The 17,662-nt window shown below is 43.4% G+C and overlaps 1 protein-coding gene across 11 annotated transcripts in view; it reads left to right on the top strand.

Moving 5' to 3' along the window:
• BPGM (bisphosphoglycerate mutase) overlaps nt 1-15,781 on the top strand; it is a 33,278-nt gene extending 17,497 nt beyond the window's left edge. For 3 of the 11 annotated variants that reach the window (XM_043539672.1, XM_043539675.1, XM_043539668.1), the window contains exons 4-5: nt 10,419-10,528; nt 10,879-11,563. In XM_043539672.1, coding sequence (XP_043395607.1) covers nt 10,419-10,528; nt 10,879-11,109 — 341 coding nt within the window. In that variant the 3' untranslated portion in view covers nt 11,110-11,563. Of the gene's footprint in view, nt 1-1,029; nt 1,125-10,418; nt 10,570-10,878; nt 11,569-11,630 lie in introns of those variants that run through there. The other 8 variants (XM_043539687.1, XM_043539680.1, XM_027822986.3 and 5 more) reach the window with 5 other exon arrangements.
• Nucleotides 15,782-17,662: the final 1,881 nt, after the last annotated feature.

The raw sequence follows: 17,662 nt of genomic DNA, 5'->3' as shown, positions 1-17,662 counted from the left end.
CACAACTGGATCCCTCCACACTAAACCCCTCCAGACTTGTTTCCTGCCTTGCTGAGCCTGCCTGCTCACGCCTGGTGCACCTGGCACAGAGGGGCAGGGCCCTGGGGTGTTTCTGGGGCAGGCCCGGTCCTTGTGCTGGGTCGGGTTTGGGTGCAGCCTCACTGCTGAGTCTGTGCCCTGGGGGTGGGGGCAAAGCTGCACAGTGATCTCCCACCTCTGTGTAGCCAGTGGCCTATGCTCCCCAGTGCCATGCTGGAGCCTCCATGTTTATTTGACAAATAAAATTTGCAGAATTTTAAAATCTCATGTGCAGCATTTTTAATTTTTTGGCACAGAATGCCCTCAGGAGTGTTCTATAACTTGCTACATTAATATAAATATGTCCTTCATTTTGCCTCTTCAATTTCACTAAAGCAGTTTGCAGACCATAAAGATTAGTGGCCAGACTCTGCTGTTATAACTATTTAAATCTAGACTTTTTAATGGAGTTCTCTGTGTAATTGAGATCCAGATCTGGCCCCCTACATACTGCCAACAGGAATAATACATTGAAGCCTCATTTAATAATCTAAACATCCTTGGTCAAATTCTGCACTAGCCATTAATGGGGTTGCAACTGTGTGCAAGCTGTCAGGGAATTGGATTAGTAATGTGCAAAATACAGTACATTCTCTCTGAAGAATCATGTCCCATAGATGCAGTTTGGGTGCAAGGACTGCTTAATTGGGGCAGATATTTGGTGTGCTTGTTATGTTTTGTTTTGGTGTGACCATAGAGATGGAAGGAAAGGCCACTGAACAGTAAGACAATGACCTCATAGTGGTTTTGCAATAAGTAGGTTGCTTATTAAAAGCAGGTGAGACAAGCTGGACTGACTCTTGAAAATGAGTCACTTTGGATGACCGGAAATCCCGTGCAATCAATGCCCATCTAAAATATTTTCCTAAACAGAAATGTTTCAGAGCAGTAATTTGTATGAGTTACCCGTTAAACAAAAGTTTATTCCAGTAGTGATTTCTGCTTATCCAGGAAGTGCTGTGTCCTTGTTCCCTTGCGGAGTGAATCCTCAGATGCCCCAATTAGACAACCTTGTGCTGTCAGTGATGTAAACTTTGTAAAGGGTCTGGAGCAGAGGCTGGAATCTGGCTCCAAGTGTGTCCTTAAGCCTGCAGGGTGACATGTACTGCAAGGAGGTAAATCTCTTATAGGAATAAACCTCAAACAAAGGTTTATTTCTAGAACATTGTAGAAGGATAATAGCATAAGAAACCTTTCACACTTGTGCAGTCTGGTGGGTTTCAGTGGATCAAATTTGGTAGCATAAATAAATGTGCTTGGAAATTAGCTCTGATACAACATTGCAATAACTTTAGACCTTCTCACTCCAAAGTGCTTTATGAAGTAGGGATCGCTTGCTTCACCTGCTCCTGAAATGGGTGCTGAAATGCCGCCATCACTGAGGTGGAAGGTGGTGCCTGTTTAATAGCATACAAAACCATCACACAATGCTATGGGACAGGAATTAGAGAATAGAATGCCCACTTGAAATTTCAGGAGGAATTTTAGGTAGGCAGAATGCAATTATCTAGGTTGGACTCTCCCCAAGACACAAGTGCTGTGCTGTAGGATTACAAGTAGGGATGTAAATACCATTTAAAAAGTTAACGGTTTAAGCGATAAATTTAAAAAAAAATGGTTAACTGATTAAAGGGCTGGCTGGCGCCGCTTGGGCTGGCTGGCGCGGGGGTTAACAGATAAGGTGGGTTAACTGGTAAGACTAATGCTTACCGGTTAACATTTTACATCCCTAATTTGCAAGTGACCATGAGTAGGCAAAATCTTACTCTTAAGACTCCTGAAAGACCACACCCCCACTAACATTGTGCTGGGACACTGGCTTGGTATTAACTCTGAGGAATGAGTCCTACCTACTGAATCATAAGTATTACTTCCTGCAGCACCTAGGTATTCTTGGGGGGCTGGTGTTCAACTACTGACCTTATCTCACCCTGCTTAGATGGGGAGAGATGATGGGTTCTCAACATGGACTGGTATCGATGCAGAAGTGCAGTAAAAGGTCATTTGGCTTGTGTTACTGTGTGTGAAGTAACTGGATAGCAGCTTTCGCTGACACTTACGCTAGTCAGAGTGGCATGTTTCCAGTGTCTTGATTTCTGTTCAGTGTCTTATCAGTCTGGCTGGCTGGAAGGCCTCTTGGATTTTAACTGTGCAGTTTTCAGCATTTAACTGAAATGGGTGCCCAATGTGCTTAATAAATATCTTACTTTCTGAGTAAAGGGTTCCCATGTGCAAATACTCTCATTGTGCTATAAGTAAGGAAGCAGTTGTGAAGCACCTCTCTTGGATTTCTTCCCCTTCTTCTCTCCTCAACCTTCACCTCTCACCTTTAGCTGTGATCTTGTCAGGTGGCAGCAGAATCTAAACCAGTGGTTCTCAAACTTTGATGTTCCTGGCCCACTTGAAAATTGCTGAGGGTCTCTGCGAACCACTTAATGATCTTTCCAAATGTTGTTTGTACTGTTCGCTAACTATTGTAAAGCACTTTGGATAAAAGCGCTATATTAAAAAAAACCCTTAATATTTTTTTGTTCTACAATTAAAAGCACACCACTTATATTTTAATATCCATAGTCTTACCTTTCTAATGTGATGGGTGTGCCCTCTCTCCCCCGCCGCAGCAGGCCCCGAGCTGGGGCTGGGAAGGGGGTGGGTGGGGGGGTCTCTCCCTGGCAGCCTCAGCCCTGGAGCTGGGGAAAGTTTGACTCTCTCTCTTTCTCTGGCCGCCGCAGCTCTGCATGTCCCAAATTCCACCGACCAACCCCTTATTTCCCCCAAGGCCACCACCTCACCTTACATGTGTGTGTTCTCCAGGGACCTAATTAATGGAGCCATGCCTGTGCGGCTCCACTAATTAGGTGGGTGGCCCTTCATTCTCTCGTGTGTGGCCACCCAGGCGCGCACATTAGAGGCAAAGGTCCGCGGACCACAGTTTGAGAATCACTGATCTAAACAGTCTGGGCATTTTTTAGGCTGTGGAATACACATAGCTTATGTTGGCAAAACTTGTGTTGCTCAGGGGTGTGAACGTTCCACCTGCCTGAGTGTTGCAAGTTACACTGACATAAGCGCTTGTGTGCACAGGGAGAGCTGCTCCTGTTGACAGCTTCTGCTGCTCGCCGGAGGTGGGCTTTTTATGTCCACGAGAGCTCCTGTCTGCATGGAGTGTCTTCACCAGATGCACTGCAGCTGTATCGGTACTGCTGCAGGACTGTACCTGTAGACATGGTCTTAGGTGGGAGATTTGTAGGGAACAAACCCAGACATCGCAGCAAGTGCTGCGGTAGCACTTTTCCTTTTGATCAGTACGTAATGCTCCAGCATGGTACTGGTGGACACTCTAGTTGCAGAGAGGATGCTGTGTTTTTTTGTAAGAGGTATAAAATAGGGGTCCTGAGCACTTACTTGCAGTGGTATTGGTTTTCACCTAACCCACCTTGTCTCTCGGAGCATTTATAGGCATTTAAGATCCCACATATTCTTTTGAAGAGTGTTTAAAACAAATGTCCTGCCCAAATTCCGGTTTAGGCAAAGACATGCTGCCTATCTAAATTCCCCTTTGTAATTTCATCTATGCTATGTGATTCTCAGCAGTCTGTGTTTTTCACCCCATAATGGCTGAATTTTAGAGGGGGACACGCAGCAATTCCTCATTTATAGACAAGGAGAATTTGGCCTTATATAAGGAAGTCAGTTAACCTGCACGTTTACATCGGGGTGAATTTGGTTTATAGATCAGTGCTTAAGGATGCTTTAGGATGAGTGATTTTTTTGTTGTTGTTGAAATCCTTAGCATTACAAACACAAAACCTTGACTACAAACCCAGTGTCCTTTATTTAAATGAAAAATATAGCAGCCCAGAGTTTCTGCATGGGAGTTCTAAAAGTTTATTGACGTAAGAGTATGCTCTCGGAATGGAATAGTCTCTTTGAGGTTCTTGGAGCTGTTGCTTAGAACTCGTCTGTTCTCAGCCAGTGTCATACTTTCTTACACGCTGACTTTGATCAGTTATAGGGTAGCGAGTGAAGCTGTGAGAAACTCGGTGCTTGCATTTTGCAAGGGTTTATATGAACATCTCTCCAGCTGCGTACATTTTCCTGAATTTTGGGTCTCCGTCATTTGCAACAATAGTCTTGCTTCAGTTCACACTGAAATCACAAACTCGGAGTATATCAGGGCACCATTATAAAAACGAATTAGATTTGCTCATGAGATCTGTGAACTTTAATTTTTGTTTAGCTATTTTTTTTGTATTAAAGGAGCATACAGTTATGGAGCTATATACGTATCCTGTTAGGGTTAATCTGCCATCCTGTTCCCGTGGGCAAAGGGATTTTATTGTGTGACTGCTCTGAAAGTCTCTCAAACAATGGAGAGCTCTAAATGAAGTAAACCCTTTTTTGTTAAAGCAACTGATAGTTCGAGTTGTGATCAGTGTTTTCCCTGCACTCATGGTAACAGTGCTGCTGTGAATGTCTTGACTCTTTATATGTTGGTCATTTCCTTCCACCTAATGTGAGAATCATTTTATATCCCTTGGTTCTGTGAGAGCTTTCTGTTTTCTTAGCTGCTCACCTGTACTTTGCCTCTTGTCCCTTTGTCTGTTTGGCATGTTAGTCTGTTTAGAAGGTTCGTTGTGTTTATTTTTTGAACTTGTATTGCTTCAGGCTACCTAGCTTTCCAATTACAATCTGCTTTCCTAAAGGGGATCCAAGACCTTATCAACCACTTACATTTCCTCCCCACAAAAAATCTGTGCAAGAGAGTGTGTGCAGACATGGGGCAAAATTTTCACAAGTACGTTCATGATTACATAGTCACATAGGAGCCAAAGGACATGTCTACACTTAAAGTTGGAGGTGCAAATTCCAGCTCTAAAAATAGCATAAAACAACTAGTCCCTCCAACTGCTCACCCCACTGTGGCTACGCTGGTTTTTAATGCGCTAGCTTGAGCAGAGCTAGTGTGGGTATGTCTCCTGGAGCTGGAATTTACACCTTCCAGCTCAAGAGTGTCGACATACCCTAAGTCTCTTTGAAAGTCAAGGAGACTTAGGCTCCAAAATCACTCAGATGCTTTTGAAAATTTTACCCATTATGTAAAAACAACCCACAATGACTCTCTGGCTACATTTAAATCCTGGTTTTCAGCTGTCTGTTTGGTGTGTGCAGGCCGGTGTGTGGGAAGCTGGACTTATTGAGGGGTTTTTTCTCGTGATTTTTGTGACCAGTCCAATACAGCTTTATTGTGTAGTCTGTCTCATAGAATCTCTATCCCCAAAATGCTTTAGAATTAAAAAGTGGATTTCAATAAAAGTAGAAGAGAAATAACCACTTTTGTAGAGTCAACGAGGTGGAAAGAGATGGGAAAACCGCTTCAGATGGCGGCAGCTGCAGAGAAGACTCATCACCAGTTGTCTGTGGCGGTTAGCACAAACACATGGAGACAGAAATAAGGCTCCCTTTACTCTAGCAATTTTCTCACTGTTGATCTGGCAACAGTGGGAGCAGTCATGTAGGGTGGGCACAAGTGTTCTTACTACCATGTTGTCTAGGTCTGGCACAAAAGTCTGCGCCTGGCCCACACTAAAGTTAGGATGACCCAGCTATGGTGCTCAGGGTGTGAAATCTCCACTCCCAAGGGATGTAGTTAAGTTGACCTAACCCCTGGTATAGACAGCACTAGCTGGACAGAAGAATTCTTCCGTAGACCTAACTACTGCCTCTCAGGGAGGTGGATTACCTATGCTGATGGGAGAATCCCTCCCCTTGGCGTCGGTATTGTCTACACTGAAGCACTGCAGTGGCGCTGGTGCAGCTATGCTGCTGTAGTGTTTCAAGTGTAGACAAGCCCTGGTACTGGTAGTGCTGTGGTGGAGTTGTATCGGTACTAGGCCAAGGGTATGTCTACAGCTGCGCCGCTATCACACTTCACTGTAGATACCAGCAGTGCCGATAGGAGGGGTTCTCCCATCAGTGTAGATAATCTGCTTCCCTGAGAGGCACTAGCTAGGTTGATGGAAGAATCTTCTGTCAGCCTAGTGCTGTCTAGGGTAGAGTGGGGTGTGTGTGGTTAGGTCAGTTTAACTCCATCGCTCGGGGGTGTGGATTTTTCACAGCCATGGGAGATGTGTCTATGCCACTGTAAATTCCCAGTGTAGATGCACCCCAATAGTGGGAGAACTAAGTCTTTCTTTGTAGACCAGGTTTATGAGAGAAGCTGGAGAATGCAGGGTTTGAAAAACAAGGGGGGCAATCTTGAATAGTCCCCTCAAAGGGACTGACAAGTTGATTGTGTAGTAGAGGTTGTTTGTTTCATACTGCAGTAGCGCCTTTGGGCACCAATTAAGGATCAGCGCCCTGCCCTGCTGTGCACTGTGCAGACATGCCATGGGGAGCAGGGGAGGGGAAAGTCCCTGTTCCAAAGATCCGCCTCTAAGAAAGATGTGTGTTTTTTGCAGGCAGATTCTCTTCCCTGCCTCACTTAAGTGGCCCAAAGGGGGAGAGAACTGATTTAATTTCCTCTGCTGGGAATTCACCCGTTGTGGGCTGATATCCTGTTCAGGTCAGCCAAAACTGCAAGCCACTGTGTTACTGCTGTGCCTAAGTTTGAGTGAACTTTGCAGCTGCTAAGCTGTGTGTCAGCTTCAGGACGCTGCCAGTCCAAACCTTGCCTTGCAGGTAACAATCAGTGAACCCCAGCTTCAGGGTGGATTTGATTTAAATCATGATTTAAATCACTACTCAGGAGGACTCTATTTAATTATGGATTTCTACATAAAAGTGCATTCTTGTTGGTTGTTATAACCTTAATACTGTACATATTCTTCACAACTCGGATGTAGGTTTCATTTTTAGAAGGTACACACTATACATTTTTAAAGTAATTGATTTTGAAAACTTTTCAGATTAGTTTTACAGCTATATCAGAAAAGGAATGATTGTTTGGTTATTTCATTTACCAATGGTAATTGAAGCAAATAGTTCACCTCCCAGTGACTTCATAAATATCTCCAATTCAACAGAATATCAGGGTTGAAAGGGACCTCAGGAGGTCATCTAGTTCAACCTCCCTGCTCAAAGCAGGACCAATCCCCAATTTTTGCCCCAGATCCCTAAATGGCTCCCTCAAGGATTGAACTCACAACCCTGGGTTTAGCAGGCCAATGCTCAAACCACTGAGCTATCCCTAATATTTGGAGGATTTTCTTGCCATGCTGTATTAGGAGGAGAACATCACCAGAGGGACATTTAAATTGTTTTAGTTTAACTAAAACAACATCATTATGTATTCAACAGCAAACATATAATATTTTAACAAAACAAGCATATGAATTTTTGAAATTAAACATTCAAGTTTTTTAAAATCAGGTTTGTTTTAACTAAAATAGTTAAATCAAATATTTTTTTTAAAAAACAAAAATTAAATCGCCTATGTCAGCCAGGTCAACATGAGAAACTTAAAATATTGGCTTCTGCAGCTAACTCAGTCGTCTTCATTTTCCTGTTTGTTCATAATCTAGAAAAGAAAAACAAGCTTTCCTGCTTTTTCAGGTCCCAAAAGATTTCTCAATTTGGAATGAATTAGTCCAAAGGAAGAAAATATTCTTTCTACACTGGCAAAAGAAGCTACTGCTCTTAAAAGTGAGATGATCACTTCAACAGTCTCTTAATCCAAGTGCTTAAGTGACTTCCACCAGTTCACTGGTGTGACTTTCTTTAAAACATCATTAGCAAACATCTATTTCTTGAATGGTTCACCCATAGCTCTGAAGTTTATTATAGTTGGCATTATGGAGGGATGATTGCTGGATGTCCATGTCATAGCCAGCTCCTCTTCTTCAGCAGTTAAGGTTTGACCCTGGTACCGAGTATTGAGAATATTTGCAAGAAAACGAGCTGGAGATAGTGCTTGTCCCATTCATTTTTTTTAATGCTTGTAATTTAACTCTGTCATTGCCGATTTCTCTTTTTAAGATCTCACTCAGTTCCTTCCAAAAATTTCACCAGCGTCAGCAATAAAACAGCTATTTCCCTGCGTTTTGTTCAAGGCTACAGAAATAGGCTTCAGGGTACTCAGCATGTGTTCAGCATTTCTCTGAAGCCCAAAGTTGAGAACTTTGGCTGTGACAGTGCCATCTATTTTTTCACGATTTTGTTCACAAACTGTCGTCAGATTAGGCCAGTTCTTGATATAGTGCTTAAAACAGTCCATTACTGAGTTCCATTGTACGTCTTGTGGGAGAGTTAGTTTGGTTCCTCCCACTTTTTTCAGAGCAGCTGCTGCAGTGGGTGTTAGGGAAGTATTTTGCAATTTCAACAACATTAGCTGTTATTTCTGGAACACTGAAGTCTTTGGCTAGGAGGTGCATCAAATGAGCACTGCAACTGTATGTTGTTAGCTTGGGACACTCTTCACTCTCTCCTAAATAATTTCTTCTCATGTTGGTTACATTTGCAGCATTGTCTGTGACCAAGCTGCGTGCTAGACATTTGAATTTGTTTTCAGTTTGTTACAGCTTTTACTGCTACTTCTTGTAAGTATTCTGCTGTATGTGCATTTCCGGATGTATCAATAGTTTCTGTAAGGAAGACATTCCCTTCTTCTGTTGTCACACAAGCACATATAACAGGATCATTGTGGACATTGCTCCACCCATCAAGACTCAGGTTAACAATTTCGCACTCTAGACCTTTTTGCACACTGCTCAATTTCTCTTTCATACACTTTATCCAGCAATTTGCCTGCCACATCTGCTCTGGGTGGACTGCATCCTGTCTTAATGACTGAACCATGTTAATGAAGTGTGGGTTCTCAATCATACGGAAAGGAGAGTTTGTTGCATAAACAAACAGGGCAATTTTTTCATCAATTACCTCTTTTTGTAATCTGCTGGTTCTCATCACAAACTTATTTATGGTTTGTTTCTGGATGATGGAGGTTTTTTTTCTTTTTTGCTACAGGTGTTATACTGTGGCTATGTGACATCATGTGACTGAAACACTCTCATTGGCAGATAACTCTCAAACTATAGAAAATGATGGTGATCTTGAAGGTGGAGAGTCTTCGGAATCCTGTATGTTGAGGATGGATTCTCCTAAACAAAATAAGTCAGGGCAGTTATTTAATTATTATTACCATACTGCTCATTTAGTATTACTCATTGCATTCACTGACACGCTGTACTACTTTAAAGGTGAAATTGTAAAAGGAGGATCTGCCTATTTCAGCTACTTATTTTTTAACACAACTGCATCTAAAACAATAGTACCGTAGAGTAACAACTATATTTTTTGCTCAAACATGAGAATTCAAGAGTAGTCCAGAGGGACGACAGGCAGTCCTTAAGAAAGAAGTCTGAAATAAAAAAGTTTACCAACCTGAAGATCCTGCACGTTCAGACATGTTCCTTTCCTCATCTTCAACGCAGCTTCCTCCTGAGAAGGAGCACTTCTCATGATGTTTCATTCGGGCAACCAGGCCTTGCATTTTTTTGTTGCACTGTTTGCATTTTGTACGCATGCCTGTCTTACCCACAGGTAGAGGAACTTCATTAAAATATTCCCAAAATTGGTGTCTCTTATGACCTGCTGTCATTATAGGTTTTTCCCTTCTAGTGAGAGAATGTTATGGTAGATCTCAAATCAATGAAGGCTGCACTCAGAAAGACCTCAAGACTTCTGGAATATGCTGCTCAAACAGTTTCACTTTGGTTTCTACTGCCTGTCCCTCCCTCCTCACATTTTATCTCCAGACTTTTTCTCCTTGTCCAGATCTATTCCGCCCCCAACCATCTTCTAGTCACTGAACTTTTTGAAACTTTGCACTTTTAGAGAGAGGTAAAGGATTGACTCTGTGTACACAAATTTTCAGAGGGACAATAGGGTTGAGGTCTGTTGTTTCTCACCTCTCTCTATTTATTTATTTTATTTATTTATTTAAAAACATTTTTGCTGTTAACAAGCATGTTATCTCTGGAGATACAAATCCACAGTTTTGAGAACTGTAAAACTAAGCATCTCTAGTATCTTCGAGACTGAGCACTGAGTCCCATTGGGCTGATAGAAAGATTAACCTAAGTAATCTATACAGAAGCCCCTGGAACCCCATAAGATTAGGTCCCTAATCCATGAACTATTGAAACTCATTTACAAAACTTTTCTTAAACATTATATGAATATATTGTCTCATACTATAGAATTAGAATTGATAATCCCTATTCCACAATGAGATGTCTTTGAGCTATAATGTATCTTAACTAAAACTATCTTTAGATAGGTTTTTTTTTTCCTCAAAGCATTTTATCCAGGTTGATTTTTTTTTTATCCACCCTGCCTAGCTCCCAAGTTCCCCAAAGACGTCTCTCTGCAGTGTCCAGTCCCTCTTCCTGGACACTCACAAAAAGGTATTGTGTTTGCTGCCTCAAAAGAGGGCCCATCAGCCTGTCAGGTGAGCTGGAGACACGTACTTCACTTCAGTGTAACAGCACGGTGAGAGGGCTTTGTAAGAAAACAAGAATAAGTTAATAAACAAAGAATATAGGTTTCCGTGATTTCAAGTAAGACTGAAAGAGAGGAAAGGTTACAAACAACAAAACATGATTTCTAGTGACTTAAAGTTTACTTCAGCAAGTTACAGTCTTTGTCTAAGTAGGTTTCTCACCTATAGTCAGCTCCCAGAGACTTCAGTCCCCTTGGGTGAAGGTTCCACCTTTCTCACATTTCAAGGGCTCTGGCTCCTTGCGTCTCTTAGGTGATGGATGCCAAAATGGCTTTTCTGTTCCTGCTTCCGTTTCCCAACGGCCATTGTCTCTGTTTCCAGAGGCAGGCAGGCTTCCTGGAGAGATCGCATCCCCCGTTGTGATCGTTCATTGGGAAATCTCTCCTACACTTGCTAGTTTTAATAGCTTTGCTTACCTTCTGTGTAAGTGTACTTCCATTGTTTCTGGCCTCACCTTGCTCAGTTTCCACTGGGGATGCAGGCAAAACACCATTTCTTTGTCTGGGGCAGACTTTTGCACTGTGTGCTGAACTCACTTTAGGAACATAGTTCCAGCACACCTCTGTAATTCCTTATACACCGCCTGCACATAAATCACGCAATAATATTAATGCCCAGCTTTTTAGCAGTTTGCATATGACATCCTACACAGTGCGTCCAGCCTGATGTGAGTTATGGTATGGTGTGCACTTTGCCAGTTGGCATTGAGGGGCTCTCTGGGTCACAGAAGGGAAGTCCCCCAGTGTGTGTTTAGCTGGCTCCCATGCCACCCCTCCATATCATGTTCCAGCTGGCTGAGAGTCTCCTAGGAACTGTTGCCAGCTGTCATAGGTTAGCGCTAACCTGCACTGGGGCTAGGGTTGAGCCAGGCAGATAATCAAGAAGCCATAATGGCCCCTGTGCCTCAACTCCTTGCTTAGCTGAACAGATCGCTGCTGCAGCAGAGAATGTGGACCAACGTCTTTGGAGATACTTGGGGGCAATCTCAAGGCAGGAGGTTGCCTTGTGCTGGGTTTAACTGTGTGTCATTTTTTGTTCTCTCTTTTTGCAGGCATCTCCGATGAGGATATAGTTAATGTTACCCTCCCCACTGGCGTGCCTGTGCTCCTTGAACTCGATGAGAATCTGCGCCCTCTTGGCCGTCACCAGTTTCTAGGTGATCAAGAGGCTATCCAAGCTGCCATCAGAAAAGTGGAAGATCAAGGGAAAGTCCAACCTGTTGAGAAGAAATAACGCTTCCAGATGCTGCCCCCACTCCCTTGTGTGTTTGTGTGTGTGTGGTAATAAGTAGTGCTTTGTGAGTGTTAAGTTGCACTTTGTGAGCTTGTTAATTTTAAATATTAATTAGGAGCGCTAGTTATGCGTTCGGTTAGTAGAGCAGCCTTTCACCTTTGGTGACTAGAATTCAAATCCCTGTGTGGATTACAGGTGAAGAGGAGGTGGCTGATTTCATCCTAAGCGGTAGTAAGGACACCATAAAATTGCAACAGAGTCTGCCACAAATCTTTGCTCAAGAAAGGCCCAAGCCAGCAATATGGTAGGGTATATTACAGGTCAGGATTAAGAAGTATTGGCAGAGCTCTGTGGGGAAAGCTTGCACTGCAGGACACCTGGCTCCCAGTAACATTTGAAGTCGCTCACTTTCACAAGCACTAAATACTTACTTTTTGCAAACTGGGAGCATTAGGTAGTAAAGTGCCAGTTAGATTGTTCTTTACTGGGAGACCTGTTAAGAAGCCTGTGGCACTAGCATATACATTACAGGCAGTTCTCTGTTCGTCTTATTGCAGTGACGCTGCTGTGGTTGAGAGTGCACTTTTGCTAGCAGCTCATTTTTGAAGTACAAAAAAGTATCTTGTGGCTTGACTCTTCCAAGGCTAGTTCTTGTTCCAGAAGAAGCGCAATCCTACTAATCACACAAGGGAGTGGGGTGTGCTTGGAAGAAGTAGTCTCTCTACCATTCCCCCTTCACCTTGCTTTCAAAACCAGTTTTTAGGGCTAAATTCTGCTAGGTTGCACCAGTGATAGGTGAAGGATGGCCCAGTGGTTGGGGCACTGGCCTGGGATGAGGGGAAACCAGGTTCAACTCCCTACTCTGCCACAGACTTTGTGTGACCTTGGACAAGTCACTTAGCCTCTCTGGGTATGTTGACACAGGCCACAGCAGCGAGCCTTCTGGGTCAACAGACACGGGCTTAAGCTAGTGCTCTAAAAATAGCTCTGTAGACAGCACTTGGAAGGGGTGGCTTGGGCTCTGAAGCCTTGGGAGAAGGGTTAGAGTGCTAGTGTAAGCCCTGCTAGATTGAGTCTGTCAGCCCAGGCTGGGAAGCTTGCTTCTGCAGGCTGTGTATACCATACCCGTAGTGCCTCAGTTCCCATCTGTGAAATGGGGCTCCCAGAGAGGAGGCGGGCACCCCTGTGATAAAACCACCCATTGAAATGACACTCCTGCAACCAGGTTGTTCATGGGATATGTACACATGCATGCACACCCATGTAAACCTAGTGGGATTTCACTGATGTAACTCAGCAGACTTTAGCCCTCAAAACAAGGAGCACAAAGAGGTTAGTGCATGAACAGAACTTCAGACTTGTCATGGACTTAGCCCTTAATTAGAACAAGTAACCCGGATAGGTTTCAGGCGCTTAACAGCATCTACAGGCTTGATCCAACTCCCATTAGTCACTGATAACACTGACTTGACTTGAATAGGGCGTGATCCAAACCTTTGAAATTCCCCACTTCCACCACTCTGTGGCACTCCAGATAAGGGCTAGAGAGTGGTCTCCACTGAACTGTTTACAAACATTTTTGCAAGTGAGATTACCACGGTGTTACCAAAATTAACTCCTTGCAGGAGCCAATACTGAAGAGATTGTAATGGTGAGTAGTGTATGTATGTGCAGTGCTACTCCAGGAAATAAATACAGCTGTTTCATTGTGTGATCCTATAAACAGTAGAGAACATTAAAATTTACTTCCGAGTTCATTCCGGTGAACCTCTTATCACTATTACCTACTGCAGTGTGTGGTGTCTTAATTTCCTTTTTAAAAACCAAAAAAACCCAACTTTATGCTTGGGGTTTTTTTTACAGGCACTCTTGTCAGGAAATTCCACGTTATGAACCTTACTCTAGTTTCTCTTGTGCTGATGTAAAACCGTTGTAGCTTAAATCTGAATCCGTCCCAGTAACTGAACTCTTTCAGTGGTCCAAATTCCGCCCTCCGTTGCACATAGGCCCCACTGACTTCAATGGAAATTGCATGTGCCTATTTGAAGGCAGAATTTTGCCCTTCGTTTTTCAGTGCAGCCAACCTATGACTGCTGAGGGAACAACTGTGAATTCCCTGAGTGCAATGCCTGTAAAAATCTCACATGGAGCTGTTTGCAGTGAGTGGCTTGTTTTAATTGGATTTTTATAGGTTCAAGAAAATGACTGCCTCCTGGCGAATCGAGCAGCCTTGCACTTCTTTAGCACTCTGACTTTCAGAGCATAGTAGTAGTTTGTGTCACTAAAGCATGCTGATTGTAACAGACCATATTGCTCGGTATCTTTCCTTTACATGAATGGCATTTGGACTCCTAGGGTTTTTTGTTTGTTTGTTTCTATTACACTTGCAAAAGGGGGCTGGTTGCAGTCTCTTCTGTTTTTAAGATTGTTTCTCTTTCTAACATATGAAGTCACAGTTTACTTTAATCCTCAAATGTATTGTGCACTAGACGAGAACCTCTATGCAATCCCCTATTCTTGTGACATTGATAAGCAACCTACAGCCTGATGTATGGTTTTTTTGTATATATTATTCATCTGTATATGGTGTTTGAGTCATAAATGATCTCCTCCACAGTAGCATCAGTACGTTGGCTGCCGATCAGTGAATGTTCACTTTCCAGAGCCTTACTGAAGAGCTCCATCACTAACAGGGCTGTCTCTTTGGTGTGACAACTGACACTAGCGCTGGTAAAGACATTCATGAAGCAGCACTACCACCGACTTCAGCAGGAGTGGAGTCCCTCATCCGTATGCTTTGAGATGAACTTAGGGGTCTGAACATGGTGTGGGGGAGTGAAAAGAAATATGGGTAATCTAGTATTTTTTGTAGAGAATAATTAGTATAGTTTTGCAACCAAGACTACCAGCACCACTTGCTGCCCTCCGCTATATACACACAACTCCCATTGACCACCCTGGGATCCATGGACATGGAGCTGAGGCCAGAGCATGGCTCTTGGCTGTTTACCATACTGCAATGCCAAAGCAGTGCAACATAGGAATTTTTGAGAACTGGAGATGCTGTAGCTACAGTGTAATGCTCAGAATGCTGATAAATAAGCCAGACTGCGCGGGCGTTTCACATAACATAAGGGCAGGTCTAGATATCAGTGTCTCATGCTCTCCCGCAGAAGGGAAAGGAGCACTGATCTTAGGAACACCTGACCTTTAAGTAGAAGGGTTGGAAGGAAAGTGCTGAGTAAATGTTCAGAAGCCTTAGGTTCAGCAGCCAGCCAAGCGGGGCAAATCGAAAATGGTTTCAAATGGAACTTGTTTTTTTTGTTTTGTTTTTTTTTTGCAATGCTCTTAACTCAAGAGGCAGTGGTGTAGTGCAGCAGGAAGTTGGACTGCAGTTGTTTGGGCTGAGACTCCATTTGATGACAAAGCAGCTCGCCAAGGTTCAGTACCCATGCTCTTCAGCATTGCCAGCGCAGGGAGCAACAGACCGAGACCTTGATCTTCTCCTGGGGGCTATAAAATGCCCCTCAATAGGGGGAAGAATTGGAGGCCCAAGCCAGGCGTTTCTGAGCACTTACCAGCACTGGTCTCTTGGCATCCTTTGTAACTATATCATTGATGCACAATGGGGGATGGGGGGTGCATACTTGAGGACAGAAGCCAGCATTCATGGGCAAGGGGGCCTGATCTACAGGCTCTGTTATCTTACAGCAAAGGGATGGATGAGAAGCAGCCTAGTGACCCGTCCCAATCCATGATTAGAAGATGAATTTTCCCTTGATCGAGCTTAAGAGCTCTGGAAATAATACAGCATTTCCACAGCTGACGACATAGGCATGGTTGGTTTGCTTATGTGTTTGGAATGTGTGGTTTGTTGTGTGATCCTGTTGAGAACACTTGTAAATATTTACTTGTAGAGTTGGCAAATTCTTTAAAATTCAATAAACCATCTGAAATACAACTTTAAAATTGTTTGGCTTCACCTCTTTTTTTGTTCCCCCTTATCCATTCTTCCCATAGTTCTGAAACGATGGCTTTTCACATGTTGACTTTGGCTACGTCTACACTAGCACTTTTGTTGGTGAAACTTATGTCGCTCGGGGGTGTGAAAAAACCACCTTCCTGTGTGGCATAAGTTTCACCAACAGAAGTGCCAGTGTGGACAGTGCTATGCTGGTGGGAGGTGTTCTCCCCCTGACATAGCTACCGCTGCTTGTTGGGGGTGGTTTAATTTTGTTGACGGGAGAGTTCTCCTGTCAGCATAGAGCGGCTACATGGGAAATCTTATGGCGGTGCATCGGTACAGCTGTGCCACTGTAAGGTCTCTAGCATAGACCTGGCCTTCATCATCGCTGTGGCCTAGCACTTTCAATTTAAGGATGCCAAAGTGCTTATCAAACTCTTACTACGTTTCAGTGCTGTGTGATGAGCCACTTCTAGGGTAAAACATGGCTAGCATGTAAACAGTGCATGCATATTGCCCAACTTCTCTTCTTAAATGAAAGGAAGTTGGGGTGGGGGAGGATTGTGTATCCATTTCAAACTCTAGGGGAATTCAGATAACTAGAATTTGTGCCCAGTGTTGCCATCTTCTGTAATTTCTAGTCTCTCAATACTTGATGTTTTACTTAAAGCCTTGGCTGCTGGAGACAACCTCCTCCCAAATATCCTTTACCCCAAGTAGAGTGACCCCCCCCCCCCCCACAAATTGAAGAAGTGTCCAACTCCATGGGGTCTGCTAGACACATGGCTGTTGCTATTGTTTTTACGTGGATGATACTCAGATACCATGGTGAAGGGTGGCAGCATAAAACTCTAAGGTAGAAAACCCAGAAGGCAAAGAAAAGCCTCAATGTGATCTTTAAACAAAACCACAAAAACCCTCATGATTTTTAAGCCAATTCCATAATTTTGGGGGGCCTGACTGTGGTGGTCTGGGTGATCCTCAAAACAGGAAGGCATTCTGAAACTGCCTACCCTGTAACCTTGAGGGTCTTTATGCTGTGCTGCTTTGGTTCTGTTCCCTGACACCAGTAGCCTGCCCACAAGCACAATGTCTCACTCTGGCTTCCACCAGCATGGTTACTCCACAGGGTGACACAACCACCCTTCCATTCCTAGCCCCGCCAAATCCATGCTCCTTGAGTTCTGAAGTACCAGATGCTCAGACTGTCTCCCTCTTGTTCGTCAGCCCCAGAGGTGTGAAACCTGCCCCCCACCCCCACTTAGCAGTTCACTTTGGCACACACACTCAACACAGTTTGTACAAAAGATACATTTATTTTCATCCCAAGCAGGTAATACAAAAATCACAGACGAAATATTAAGGAGGAGCGCGTGCATATACAAGTTACACAGCAAATAAACAAAAGTGCAATCTCAGGCTTTACACTTCCATATTAGATAAAAATCCCTTTTCTTCCAATTAACGGTCCATCATAGTCTTTTCCTGGGCTGCACAATGAATAGGTACTTGTTCATTTTGTGTGAACTGGCTTGGGAGGTGTTCCTCTCTACTGGGATGTGTAGTGAAAATTGTACAGATTGAGCACAGTTTTCTGTATACATAGAATCATAGGACTGGAAGGGACCTCAAGAGGTCCTCCAGTTCAGTCCCCTGCCCTCATGGCAGGACTAAGTATTATCCAGACTAGACATAGATTCATAACCACAGTCCATATACATACCTCATAATGACTTAAGTTCAGAAGATTACAAGCTTTCATAAAATAACTTGATATAGGTTTATAGTACAGTAGGAATTTGTCTGTAAATGGTGGATTCTCTGTGACTTTAAGTCTTTAAACAATGATTTGAGGACTTCAGTAACTCAGACAGGTTAGGGGTCTA

This window comes from Chelonia mydas, chromosome 1, assembly GCF_015237465.2.
Source record: "Chelonia mydas isolate rCheMyd1 chromosome 1, rCheMyd1.pri.v2, whole genome shotgun sequence".
Classification (NCBI taxonomy): domain Eukaryota; kingdom Metazoa; phylum Chordata; order Testudines; family Cheloniidae; genus Chelonia; species Chelonia mydas.
This window is presented reverse-complemented; position numbering and strand designations above follow the sequence as displayed.